The sequence below is a fragment of the Trichechus manatus genome, unplaced genomic scaffold (genome assembly GCF_000243295.1).
Source record: "Trichechus manatus latirostris isolate Lorelei unplaced genomic scaffold, TriManLat1.0 scaffold00153, whole genome shotgun sequence".
NCBI classification, from domain to species: Eukaryota; Metazoa; Chordata; class Mammalia; order Sirenia; family Trichechidae; genus Trichechus; species Trichechus manatus.
The window spans coordinates 2,907,464-2,921,875 of record NW_004444089.1 but is presented as its reverse complement, the minus strand read 5'-3'; the positions used below and the strand labels follow the sequence as shown (position 1 = coordinate 2,921,875).

Sequence of the window (14,412 nt, the reverse complement as noted above, 5' to 3'; positions counted from 1 at the left end):
TGCCGACATTTTGGTTAGCAGCCTAGCACTTAGCCACTGTGCTACCAGGGCTCCTCTTAAAGGTTACAGCCCAGACAACCCTATGGGGCAGTTCTACTCTGTCAGTGGGTCACTATGAGTCAGAACCAACTCAATGGCACCTAACAACAACTCTACTTCTGGACTTTAATTCACAAAACTGGGACAACCGTTTTGTCTTTAGTTCCTTAGAGGGCCTTAACAATTTATGGATTTACTCTTTTAATTTAGTTACGTTTCAGATAGTTGAGGTTGCCAAATTATTTCCAGCTTAGTGAGGTGTTTCTGTGTATGTTCACATTGTGCAAATGCACGCACTCAGAAATAACGCAGACCCCGGTAGGTCAAAGGCCATGTGGAAGCTTTGCAATATCTATGGTGCTGTTCAAATATAACGCGTTCTTATTATTATTATGGTGTTATATGATCCTTGTCAGCCAGTTAGAATCCTGTTATCAATTTATGGTACTTCTAGCAGTCTGAGAGCTTAGAACAGAATTTAATCGATCGCCTGCTTCCTGATACGATCAATGTAAGTGCCCATCTGGCTTTTGGCCTTGGTCTGGCCTCCTAACCCCTCCGCAAATACTGTTTAGATCGGGGAGAGAGAGATTGAAAGACAGAGGTAGGTCAGCGACCAAGAGACAAAGAACCAGATTTGGAAACACATAAGGAGTTGTATGCTTGCCTGTAAGGAGCCCTGGTGGCGCAATGGTTAAGGGCTCGGCTACTAACCCAAAGGTTGACAGTTCCAACCCACCCAGCGGCTCTGCAGGAGAAAGCCCTGGCGATCTGCTCCTGTAAGTATTACAGCCTAGGAAACCCTAGGAGCAGTTCTGCTCTGTCACATGGGGTCGGTCTGAGTCGGGATCAACTTGACGGCACCCAGCAACAACAACGTACATGCATGCGTGTGTGTGTGTGTGTGTGTGTGTGTGTGTGTGTGTGTAGTGAGAGAGTGAGAGTGAAAAGGCATGAAACGTCAGCAGAAGTTGACAAAGGGAGGAGGAAGGAGAGCAGAGAGAAGGCACCGCACTAACGAGCAGTGTCTGCTGAATAAAAGTCACACGATGGTGAACCCCTGAGACTGAACCTGGGACGGCGGCTCCGAGAAGTCCCTTAGTTATCTTGCCATGGCCATTTCCCGGGGGTATGAGTTCCCCTGCCCTTGAAGGTAACCTTATCGGACAACACAGTGTTGGGCTCCAAGTAGCTAGGCAACAACTGTGTGTTGAATGACTGAATGAGTGCATAGCAAGGTAAATTGAGGTGTATAATTCCTGGTATGGTTAACTTCCTTAAAAATCTTCTTACTTTACTGTCGTACACTATGTCCTGCTGTTTCTTAGAAGCTGATAAAGAGCGCTGCTGATGGCCGCAACCAAGGCCGTAGGGCAAAGGGCAGGACTTGTGGTTGAACGGAGGCGCATGGTTTGTGAATCAAAGTCCTGCTCAGTGCAGCGGGGGTTTCCGCTCAGCTTCTACTCAGGACAAAACAATGAGGCTTTTTTTTGTTTGTTTTTGTTTTTGGGATGTTTTGAACAGTAACATAAGTGAGGTAAACAGGAAAAATTCAGAGAAAGTGAAAAACCAGGCTTTTTTATTTTATTTTTTTATTGTACTTTAGATGAAGATTTACAGAACAAATAGTTTCTCATTAAACAGTTAGTACACATATTGTTTTATGACAATGGTTAACAACCCCACGACATGTCAACACTGTCCCTTCTCTACTTTAAAACCAGACATTTTTTAAAGAAGAGTGTAAGCTTCAGAAAAAATGAAAGCTAAAGACAAAAAGATTTTCTCTTTCAGAAGCAATAGGGGAAAAGATAAATGCTCTTTGTTTCTTGAGTACAGTTACCTAAGACTATATTTTTAAATACGGTCCCATGCCCATTCTGCTAGATTGAAAACAAAACAAAACAAGACTAAGAACGAATACGTCACATATATTCCTGGTTAATTTTGGAAGACACATTTTCTTCACACCCCCTTGGAGCATTTCCGTGACGACGGGGTGGAATAACTGGTAACAGTCTAGCGTCTCTCGTTTCTAACACGAGCACGCTCGGGATCTTGCTGTTGTTTACTAACCTGAGGACAATTGACCAGTGAAGCAGAATGAAGAACCGCCTATATGAAATGAATTGTTGAAAATGTAGCATGAGTAGATGTCTTAGTTACCTAGTGCTGCTGTAACAGAAATACCACAAGTGGATGGTTTTAGCAAACAGAAATCTATTACTTCACAGTTTAGGAGGCTAGAAGTCCGAAATCAGTGAGTCGGCTCTAGGGGAAGGTTTTCTGTCTCTGTCAGCTCTGGGGGAAGGTCCTCATCTCCTTTCAACAGCTGTGGGCCTGGTGTTCCTTGGAGATCTCCATGTGTCTTGGCATCACTCTTCCCCTGGGTCTAGGAGCTTCTCAGTGCAGGGACCCCAGGTCCAAATGATGTGCTTTGCTCCTGTCTCTTCTTTCTTGGTGGAAGTGAAGTCCCTTCCTCTCTGCTCACTTCTCTCTCCTTCTATCTCTTGTAAGACAAAAGGTGATGCAGGCCGTACCCCAGGGAAACACCCCTTTCATCAGATCAGGGCTGTGACCTGAGTAAGTGTGTTGCATCCCACCCTAATCCTCATTAACATGACCTAATCCTGCACCATTAACATAACAGGCAGCTCACCCCCAAATGAGAGCGTAACCACAAGCATACTCACTGCCATTGAGTTGATCCCGATTTATAGCACACTACAGGACAGAGTAGAACTGCCCCAGAGGGTTCCCAAGGAACAGCTGGTAGATTTGAACTGCTGACCTGTTGGTCAGAAGCCATAGCTCGTAACCACTGTGCCCCCAGGGCTCCAACCTTAGGCATAGACGCTAGGATTTACAACACATAGAAAAATCACATCAGATGACAGAACGGAGGACAAGCACGCAATACTGGGAATCATGGGCCAGCCAAGTTGACACATACTCTTGGGGTGCACCATTCAATCCATGACAGTAGATATGTAGGAAATTACCAAATACATAGCGACTTGATCTGTCTCCAGGATCATCCTTAGGAGACAAGCATTGGGGTGATGGTTGTGTGGAGACAGGTGGCCGGAGCTGCAGAGATGGGGGTGGGGTAGGTGATGCTGACACTGCTGTAGAACAGCTCAGACACGTCTAATTCATTTAAAGCTCCTGGCCATCAAGAATCTGTTTTTATGATGTAATTGGCCACACTGAATTATACATGTGAAAAATGTTGAAATGGCACATGCTGTGTTATCTGTATTTTTACAACAATTAAAAAAAGACTTGATTTTCAGCAGCTACAGTGGGCATAAATTATTTTGATACAAAAAGAAAGAATCCTCCAGAATGAACACGTTTAGAGATGGCTAACACAGTTAAAGCACGCAGCCTGTTGCTGCATACTCATCAGAGACTCCACAGTGACGTTTTAGGATACCTTTGCGTTTTCTTTTCAAGATAAGATGTCCTCTGTATACAAACACACGATGAAGGTGATTTGTCAGCAGCCTGTCCTACTAAGAGAAGGCACAATCTAAGTCCTCTTAAGAGGAGCCCTGGTGGCATAACGGTTAAGCACTTGGCTGCTAACCAAAAGGCTGGCGATTTGAACCCACCCAGCTGCTCTGTGGGAGAAGGACCTGGTGATCTGCTCCCATAAAGATTGCAGCCTAGGAAACCCTATGGGGCAGTTCTACTCTGTCACATGGGGTTGCTATGAGTCGGAATTGACCCAATGGCACACAACAACAAGACCCCTTAAATTCTGGGGTGATGTTTAATTGATGTTTATATTGTCATGGAAAATGATTCACAAACACAGGTGGTGTTTTTATACCCAGAAAAACTACGTTTAAGAAAAAGTCTGACCTAATACTAAAGGCCTTACTGAATCCAGATGCAAGACTATTATTCGCTAAAATCAAAACTACTTTTCTGATAGTTTTAAATTTACATAGCAGTACAGAATAGGATAGGGGCCCTGGTGGCACAACGGCTAAGAGCTTGGCTGTTAACTGAAAGGTTGGCAGTTCGAACCTACCCGGAGGCTCCATGGGAGAAAGACCTGGCGATCTGCTCCTGTAAAGATTGTGGTGCTGGTTAGGTGTCACTGAGTTGGTTCCGACTCATAGCGACCCCGTGTACAACAGAACGAAACACTGCCCTGTTCTGCGCCACCCTCACAATCGTTGGCTATGTCTGAGCCCATTGTTGCAGCGACTGTGTCAGTCCATCCTGTTGAGGATCTTCCTCTTTTTCGATGACCCTCCACTTTACCAAGCATGATGTCCTTCTCCAGGGACTGGTCCCTCCTGATAACATTTCCAAAGCATGTGAGATGAAGTTTTGATATCCTCTCTTCTAAGGAGCACTAAAGCAAACCAAACCAAACTTGTTGCTGTCGAGTCAATTGTGACTCATAGCCACCCGACTGGACAGAGCAGAACTGCCCCATAGGGTTTCCAAGGAGCAGCTGGTGGATTTGAACTGCTGACCTTTTGGTTGGCAGCCAAGCTGTTAACCACTGCACCACCAGGGCTCCACAGCCTAGAAAACCCTCTGGGGCAGTTCTACCCTGTCACATGTGGTCGCTATGAGTCAGAATTGACCTCTCGGCACCCAACGACAACAACAGAATAAGATCGTGAATCACTAAGCTATTAGGATTCCACTTCACCCTATTCGTTGACAAGCTGCTGACCAATATGTAGCGTCCATTTTTCTGGAGATGTACTGCCATCTTCTCTGACGATGCCTTGTGCCTCCCCTCATGGCCACGGCTCACGAGTCAGAGGGCAGACATCCAGAGGCGACAGTTCTCAGATACATGACGTTTTCCAGGAAATGGACACGCACGTTTATGCTAAGGCTCAGGGTACCCCCTTATTTATGCTCCTGATGTTGGGAAATGTATTAGGAAACAAATCACATGATGATCAGACATTGAGAAAGGATGTTTTGAAAAATGTCAGTGAGTATAGAAAAAACAAGTTGAGAAGCAACTAATCCTGTTGAAGAGACAAGATGGAGAAAAGTCTGAAACCATAAGGGAAAAGGGTAGCCTAGTCAGTAGGCAGCCTGGGTAGGTGCAAAGGGTTAATGAGCTCAGCTGCTGACCAGAAGGTTGGAGGTTTGAGTCCATCCAGAGGCACCTTGGAAGAAAGGCCTGGTGATCTACTTCTGAAAAATCAGCCATTGAAAACCTTATGGAGCACAGTTCTACTCTGACACACACAGGGTTGACTTGACAGCAGCTGATTTTTTAGCCAATGGGTAGGAACATCATTTCTAATATCCTTGTGGATTTCATTGATGCAAGTAATACTCCATTCAATAAACATGAAGGACCTCATAGTACGGTTTTAGTCAACGTTAAGGAGTAGTGGGTAGGTCACCAGAATAGCCACAACACATGTACCCTGAGTTTCTTTGTTTCCTGCGTGCTGTTATTGGATATTATCGGAGCCCTGGTGGCACAAATGGTTAAGCATTTGGCTGCTAACTGAAAGGTTGGCAGTTCGAGCCCACCCAGTGGCTCTGTGGGAAGAAGCCCTGCTGATCTATTCTCGTAAAGATTACAGCCAAGAAAACCCTATGGGGCAGTTCTCCTCTGTAACAGTATTGGATAAAAGGAAATTCTGTTTCATATGCACTAGGTGGTTCTTTAGGAGCCTGGGTGGCACAGTGGTTAAGCACTCGGCTGTTAACCTAAAGGTCTGCAGTTTGAATCTACCAGCCACTCTGTGGGAGAAGGACGTGGCATTCTGCTTTTGTAAAGATGACAGCCTTGGAGACCCTCTGGGGCAGCTCTGCTCTGTCCTGTAGGGTGGCTATGAGTCGGAATGGACCCGACAGCAGTGGGTTTCTGGGTAGAAGGTTATCTGGTGTCTTCAAACAGATTTTGTCTTATTACAGGAACTGAGAATGAAGTGAAGAAATTAAGTTACTGCCTCATGTTTTGGGAAAAGGGAAAGAGAAAGAAAAAGGTAAGATATTCCTTGTTAACTGAAATGCCTTGTTTCCTAGTTATACTCCTTATCAGGAGAAATATGCGTGACAGTTAATAAACTCTATTCATGGCCTTTGTTGAACTTAGAGTTTAACAAGTGCAAAATGTAATTTTATTTACCCAATTCTTTTTTTTACATAGAAACTTTCAGTATAAAAAATGTTCAGCCTTTCATGATGGTTTCTCATTTTCAAAAAACAAATCCACATTTACAGGCCTTTTTGCTGAAAGCAATACTGACTAACACATGGTCCCAAATCAAGCCACTGTTGCTGAATGTCTCTTCACACCTCTTATCTGTGTATCCTGTGATGGCAGAACTTGTCGGCCATAGAGATACTGCTGTAAAGAAGTTGTATTTAAAAAATATGAAAGGGTAGATTTTGGCAAAGAGCACTGGTGGGGCAATGGTTAAGCACTCGGCTGCTAACCGGAAGGTAGGTGATTGGAACCCAGCCAGCAGTTCCTGGGAGAAAGAACTGGCAATCTGCTTCCATAAAGATTACAGCCTTCGAAGCCCTATGGAGCAGCTGTACTCTGTCCCATGGGGTCACTATGAGTTCAAAGTCAACTCAACGACACCCACAGCAATACTTGTTGGCAGTCAGGGTGCTCAGTTTCCATTTATGCCTTGAGCAACCTTAAGAAGAACTCCTCGTTTAAGACCTCAGCTCTTCCGAAGTCAAACCAAAGCCCAGAAGGTGACTGGTCACTGCGCCTCTCTGGTCCTTCATTAACACGTTAAAAACCCATTGTCTCCCAGTCGATTGCCACTCATAGCAACCCTAGAGGACAGAGTACAACTGCCCCAGAGGGTTTCCAAGGCTGTCATCTTCGTGGAAACAGACTGCCACATCTTTCTCCCATGGGGGAGCTGGTGGATTCAAACCACTGACCTTTTGGTTAGCAGCTGAGCACTTTAACCACTGCAACACCAGGGTTCCTTGGTCCTCTGTTAGACATTGGAAACCTAGCATGAAATCCTGCTTTCAAAGCTGCCACTCCATAGGATAGGACTTGGGGTGGGGAAGCATCTCAGAAATCCTTGGCTATCAACTTGGCGGGATGCTGCTGGTTTTATTTGATACTAAAACAGCACGGGAAGAAACGCTAGGCTTACGTCATTACGGTCACGCTGGAATTAGCTGTTGTGAATGTTGTTGATTTTATGGACGGTGACCTCTGTGCACGTGCAGGCTGTGTGTAACCGTGGCAAACGTGGGCATTTGCTGGCGGACTGTTGGTGCTGAGTGGCTGGAGATCAACTGCTTATCAGCCTTTGATACATGGACTCACTGTGCAGGTCAGGTTTGCAGGGGTGAGGAGCAGGACCCGTAGGTGCAGTCTCGCACAGGTGACAGCACAGCCGCCATCGGCCTGCAGCGCCAGCGTCGTTCTGCTGTGCTCTCCAGAGAAAGACTTGCTGTTGCGAAGGATGCAAAGCACTGCAGGTATCACCTTCCGAAAGGTGTACCTTGCCCTAGGTCGTCCATTGAAAGGTAGCCCAGGATCCAAAACCATTCCTAGGAAAGAGGCTTCTTTATAGTGTCCCCAGGGTTTATCTTTTCAGCACCCCAAGTGTAAGTGACGGAAGTCTTCTGCCCACACGATGGACGCTGATAGACTTTTTTTTCATTTTGAAAGTGGATTTCCTGTGGTGTTTGCACAGGAGCTGTTTCAACTTGTCCTTGAAGAAGTTGGTGGTGAAAGTGTAGAGTATTGGGTTCAAGGCAGTGTTTACCGGAAGGAAGAAAATGACAATCCGGGAAGTGATTGTGCCGGGACAAGGAGATGAGTGTGGGGAAAAAACAAAAAGAAGCTGAGGCTTTGAACAGACACAAAATACACACAGCACGTTGCGGTCACTGCTGTTTCGAGAGGGTGACCTAATTCAATCACATTTTCTCTCGCCTTGTTGAAAATCTCTATGCTAGAAGAACACAGGGGCTTGAATACAAGGCCCTACCACGTAACTTCTCTGAACTCCAGTAATGGGTGGTGCAACAGTTAAGCACTCGGCAGCTAACTGAAAGATTGTCAGTTTGAACCCACCCAGCAGCTCCGCAGGAGAAAGACCTGGTGATCTGCTACTGTAAAGATCACAGCCTGGATGGAGCAGTTTTACTCTGTCACGTGGCGTCATTCTGAGTTGGAGTCGACCCGAAGACGTCCAACAACAACACTTCCTGCGTGATTGTGAGATAAAACCAGAGGAATTACGTGAATGAAGCCACTTTGTAAAGTACAGATTGCTTTATAAGGTAAGGGAGTCCCTGGGTGGGCCAGACAGTTAATGCTCTTGACTGCTAACTGAAAGTCTGAAGGTTTGAGTCCACCCAGAGGCACCTTGGAAGAAAGGCCTGGTGATCTACTCCAAAAAAACCAGCCATTGAAAACCTTATGGAGCACAGTTCTACTATGAGATGCACACGGTCACCATGAGTTGGAATGGACTTGAATGCAACTTTTTAAAAAATAACGTAAGGTATTTTTCTTTGTTTTATTGCCTTTCTTTATAGAAAAAATAAGAAAAGCAGGCAATAATTGTTAATCGGTAGAGCCGAATTTTCAGGAACAGAAGGTTCAGGAAACTTACGGTCCAGGAGCCAGATCTGACCTTGGCCTGGACATCATCCGGTCCTCACAGCCATATTGCCTGGGCCCTAATGTTCCTGTTATTTTGTTACGAATGGTGTCTGAAGATTTGAAGAACGAGGAACACACCTCAGCTGAATGGTGAAGCCTTAAACACTAACAGAGTGGTCACGGAAAGGCAGCTCTGGTGGTGCAAACTGTTTGTGCTTGACTACCAACCTAGAGGGTGACGGCTTGAACCCACTCAGAGGCACTGTGGAAGAAAGGCCTGGCCATCTGCGTTCATAAAGATTACAGCCATTGGGCAAATCTGCTACAAAAGACCCCTTTCAAGTGTTAACAAGCAAAGATGTCACTTTGACGACTAAGGTGCCCCTGACCCAAGCCATGCTATTTTCAGTCACCTCGCATGCATGGGAAAGCTGGAGAACGAATAAGGAAGGCCGCAGAAGAATTCTCCTAGCCCTGCTTCATTCTTCACGTCCTCTCTCTTCTTCTTCTCTGGGTCTCTCCCCTCTCTCCTTGCGGTCTTTCTTTTCTGTTACTTCTCTGACAGCTTATCTGACCTTTCCCTCCACTACTGCACGTCTTCCCTTTCATCTTTCCCTTTTCTCTTCCTGGAGCCCCTGGGTGGTACAAATGGTTGATGTGGTTGACCGAGAGGTTGGAGGTTCAAGTCCACCTACAGATACCTCAGAAGAAAGGCCTGGCCCTCTACTTCTAAAAAATCAGCCATTGAAAACCCATGGGAGCTCAGTTGTACTCTGACACACATGGGGTCGCCATGAGCTGGAGTTGACTGGATGGCAAGTGGTTACTGGTTTCTTGTTCTGCATTTGACTTCCTCTTTTTCTGTCCCATCTTCTCTTCTAAGGCTTATCTTTTATTTTTAACCAGAAAGAATATGGAAGAAAAGAAATCTGTATCTTAGTGTATCTTTGATTTATTAAATAAAGTTTTATGTTACTTGTCCTAAATTAAACAACAACAACAGAAAATTATCAGAACAGTTAATGATTGAAGAAAAACAAATAAGTTGCTTTTCGTCTGTTGTGACCCCAAAGGACATTGCAACCAGTGGCTCCACCACAATCTGATAGGAAAACAATGCTTGTTCTCCTCTAATTTTTATTAAAACAAACAAACCATACCAGTTTCCCTTGAGTCGATTCTGGCTCGTAGTGACCCCGTGCATGCAGAGTAGAACTTTGCTCCGTAGAACGTTCAAGACTGGGAACTTTCAGAAGCAGATGGCCAAGCGTTTCTTTTGAGGCACCTCTGGGTAGATTCAAACCACCAACCTCTTGGTTAGTAGCTTAACTGTTTGTGCCAGCCAGGGAGTGCTTGATTTTGATTAACCAAAAAAAGCAAACCTGTTGCTGTCGAGTCAGTTGTGACTTATAGCGACCCTATAGGACAGAGTAGAACTGCCCCATACGGTTTCCAGGGAGCGGCTGGTAGATTCGAACGGCTGACCTTTGGGTTAGCAGCTGAGCTCTTAAGGCAGTTGGGCCACATGCATGCTATACAAGTCTGGTGTGGCTTCCCATTCCGTCTCAGCGTGGCTCAGTAACTGACTTAGCAGCTGAGCGAGGAAGAGGTGGGTTACTTATCTTTTGGGCTGACGCTGGCAGTATCAGTGACATGCCATGACTGAGTAGAACCCCAGAGCTCCTGGAGGGCAGGAGCAGGGTGGGTATAGAACAGTGATACAGACAGCATTTCCTACCGCACCGTGGAAGTTGGGCAAGTAAGAAGGGGCTTCGTTGGGGGACAATGCAGAACAGAATTTCAAATTTTCAGGGACTCCAGGCTTTCTGAAGCCATGGAGGCTGGATGAACCCCTGAACCTACCCTCTGAGATAATCTGTGAACCTTAAACCAAAAATATCCCCTGAAGTCTTCTTAAAACCAGACAATAACTGATAAAGAACGTCGGCCTTGAGCATTGTGCTCTTTTAAAGAGCTATCGATTCGGGATCAAATGGACAGCAGCAACTCGGAAGCTTCCATAGGAAGCTCAGGGGGCAGCCAGTTGGTGTCAATGGGGGAGGAACAACTCAGAAAAGGAGGGTGAGAATGGCTGCACAACTTGAAGAATGTCATCACTGTCACTAAACTGTATGTGAGAAATTGTTGGATTGGTGTGCGTTCTGCTGCGTATATTCTCAACAACAAATTAAATAAAATTTTAAACAGTCAGAGGAAGAAGAAGGGGCTTTGTCCAAGGTGATCGAGGCTTCTTTTCTAGGTCCACGAAGGCGCTGAAGACAAATCTCAAAACATTGAACTATGAATGTAGGGAGAGACTGGTGTGTGACCAAATAATGTTTTAACGAGACTTACTTTCCTCTTCTGGTTCCCTTGTTGTTGTTAAGTGGCGTCAAGTCGATTCTGACTCATGGCAACCCCATGTGATAGAGCAAAACTGCCCGATAGGGTTTCCTAGGCTGTAATCTTTAGGGGAGCAGATTGCCAGGTCTTTCCCCTGCAGAGCAGCTGGTGGGTTGGAACCGCCAACCTTTTGGATAGCAGTGGAGCACTTCCCCATTGCACCACTAGGGCTCCTTAGTTCCCTTAGAGGAAGGTATTTATTAAGCGGACCGTGATTTGGAATGTCTCAGACTCTTAAGGATGATGCTTCCTCTTGCTGCTGCCAGGACTGCTGATCACACGTCATCTGCTATTTCTAAACCAGAGGGAAAGAGCCTCCAGGAGCTAATGGAATCACAGAACTTTAAAACTGGACTCATAGCGATCCCATGTGACAGAGCAGAACTGCTCCACAGGGTTTCCTAGGTTTAATCTTTATGGGAGCAGATTGCCAAGTCTTTTCTTTGGAAGAGCTGCTGAGTGGGTTTGAACGACCTTTAGCTTATCAGCTGAGCACTTAACCATTGCACCACCTGGCCTCATTCGAGTCTTAAAGATAGAAAGTCTAATCCAGGTAGAGGGAACAGCTTCAGTAAAGGCAGGAAACAGAAGAGTGCAGCAAAAACCCCAGTCATGCCTGGATCACAGAATATAGGAGGGTGGAGTGGGACATAAGAAATATTTTAATGCTAATCCCAGCATTTGGACTTTATTCCATGAGCAATGGAGGCCAACAGACCTTTTGGTTGGTAGGTGCATCGAGTTGACTCCGACTTATAGTGACCCCAAGTGACAGAGAAGAATTGCCCAGTAGGGCTTCCTAGGCTGTAACCTTTACGAGAGCAGATTGCCAGGTCTTTCTCCCACAGAGCCTCTGGGTGGGTTCAAATAGCTGACCTTTTGGTTAGCAGCTGAGCTCTTAACCGTTGCACCACCAGGGCTCCTTAATGGACACTTTAAACGCCCCCCAAAACTCAGACCTGTTGCTGTCGAGGCGATTGTGACTCAGAGTGACCCGATAGGACTGAGTAGAGCTGCCCCATAGGGTTTCCAAGGAGTGGTTGGTGGATTTGAACTGCTGACCTTTTGGTTAGCTGCCTGAGCTCTTAACCGCTGTGCCACCTTTAGTTTGGTTGAATTTGAAAACTTAGGATGTGAAAATTGAGATGTCCAGAAAGCTGTAGTAGGTTGGAGACTGACATTCAAGTTACTTGTCCGTGACCATGAACACTTAGTTAAGTCTGCTCTTCTCTCCTGGAGTGACTGCACACATATCTCTATGACCACCGCTCTCACCACCCAGCGAAGACTCCCCAGCATCCAGCCCTGATACATCTCCTGATTTTCACTTCCAAGTCTCCAGTGGCCCCAGGACATCTGTGTCTGGTTGTGGAGACTGGGAGCGCAGATGAAGAGGACGCTGTGGGTGTCCTGTAGCAGGCCGTGCATGGCGCAAATGGCTAATGGACTGGGCTACTAAATGAAAGGTTGGAAGTTCAAGTCTCCCCAGAGGCACCGTGGAAGAAAGGCCTGGTGATCTACTTCCAAAACACCAGCGTTGAACCTTGTGGAGCACAGTTCTACGCTGACACACGTGGGGCCCCTTGAGTCAGAATCGACTCGGTGCCAGCTGGGAAGTGGGTGGATGTTGTATGTTCTGCGGCATCATAATTGACAAGACCTCTCATGACCTTGTGCCGGCTGCGGGGGACATAGGTTGGAAGGATGAGCAGCAGCTGGGTGTTCTTTGTGCATTCCTGACCCGTCTGAGGGCTTCAGATATGTCAGGCATCGTGCTTGACACTGGAGTACCAAGAGGAGTAAGACACAATTCTTGCCCTGGATGAACTCCTCCAGTAGACTTGCCATAAGCTGAAACTGTGAGTTGCAGATGATCCCAAACTCTGAGTTCTTCGCTGTTGTTGTTGTTGTTGGGTGCTGTTGAGTCGATCTCTGACACACAGTGACCCATGTGACACAGTAGAACTGCCCCAGAGAGTTTTCTAGGCTGTGATCTTTAGGGATAAGTCCCTGCTGGCCCCTAAGATATCAGGTTCCAGAAAGAGATTCAGGTAAAATCCTACAGAATGAAAAGTGATTTGCTCTGGTCGGGGCAGACTAACCAGTAAGCGAGGTACGCGTGGGTTGCTTGTGCTTACTTACTAATCTGTAGCGCACAATTTCACGTGGGTTTCACATGGTGAAAAACAGGAGAAATGGTGCACTAGAGATTAGTAAGTGAGCACAGGTACGCCCGTGTGTACCTAGCTTATTGGGTAACCCGCCCCTGGCTCTGGTTAGAGTAGAGATGTGGCCCTGCAGCCTGGCCTCTTGGATGAGGCACTTCCGCTGGACAGCTAGCACTCCACAGGGCCCAATGGCAAAAGTGCTTGCCTAAGCCCATGAAACACACCAGTGATTCCTAGTTGGGGGTGCGTGTCTCAGAATCACAGGGGGCGCTTTTACCAAATGCCCGTGTCCAGACCTTAGCTCTTAAGAGCTCTAAATCCAGAGGTCTGGGTGGAGCCTTGGCGCATATATTTTGATTTTTTATGTGTACTCCTGGTTAAGAACCACTGTCTAGCTCAGGCAAAAACAAGACACTTGGTTTCTCTTCTACCACTTGCTACAGAGTCACTCAGACTCATGGCGACCCCATGTGTGTCAGAGTAGAACTGTGCTCCATAGGGTTGTCAGTGGCTGATTTTTCAAAAGTAGATCACCAGGCCTTTCTTTTGAGGCTCCTCTGGATGGGCCCCAACCTCCAGGCTTTTACTTATCAGATGAGCACGTTAACCATTTGTACCACCCAGGGAACTTGAGTATCTGGTATGTCTTTAGCTCCTGATTTTTATTATTTCTGGCTGGATGGCATCAGTATCCAGTTTTAATCTCAAAATAAACCCAAAACCTCATTGCTGTCGTCAGTTCCAACTCATAGTGATCCTACAGAACAGAGCAGAACTGCCCGATAGGGTTTCCAAGGCTGTAATCTTTGCAGAAGCAGACTGCCACATCTTTCTCCCACAGAGCAGCTGGTGGGTTTGAACCACCGACCTTTCTGTTAGCAGCGCTTAACCACTGCGCCACCAGGGCTCTTTCGATCTCAGAATACTGGTTGTAAAACACTGGGGAAAACAATATCTCTTTATATTTAAGCTGGGGAATTCACCATGTGCAAGGCACTGCCCTAGATTCTGTAGCGTATCTGCTCCTGGTCCTTCTTCTGGCCTCATCCGTCAGAGGGCATAAGAAGTCACAAGGTGCTCGTGAGTAACAGAAAGGACTAACCTGGTATTCCCACCCGGAGGAGGGAAAGGATTTTAATGACAAATACAGGAATCCAGCAGATGGCGTCAGAGAGCACCACAAAAAAGAAACGGTTGGCCACAGCC

The 14,412-nt window shown here is 46.3% G+C and overlaps 1 protein-coding gene across 1 annotated transcript in view; it reads right to left on the bottom strand.

The window, feature by feature from the left end:
• Positions 1–7,572: 7,572 nt before the first annotated feature.
• RXFP2 (relaxin family peptide receptor 2) overlaps positions 7,573–14,412 on the bottom strand; it is a 74,226-nt gene continuing 67,386 nt past the window's right edge. Inside the window, 3 exon segments of the mRNA XM_004386033.1 lie at positions 7,573–7,621; positions 7,623–7,664; positions 7,666–7,839. Of these exon segments, the coding sequence (XP_004386090.1) occupies positions 7,573–7,621; positions 7,623–7,664; positions 7,666–7,839 (265 nt within the window).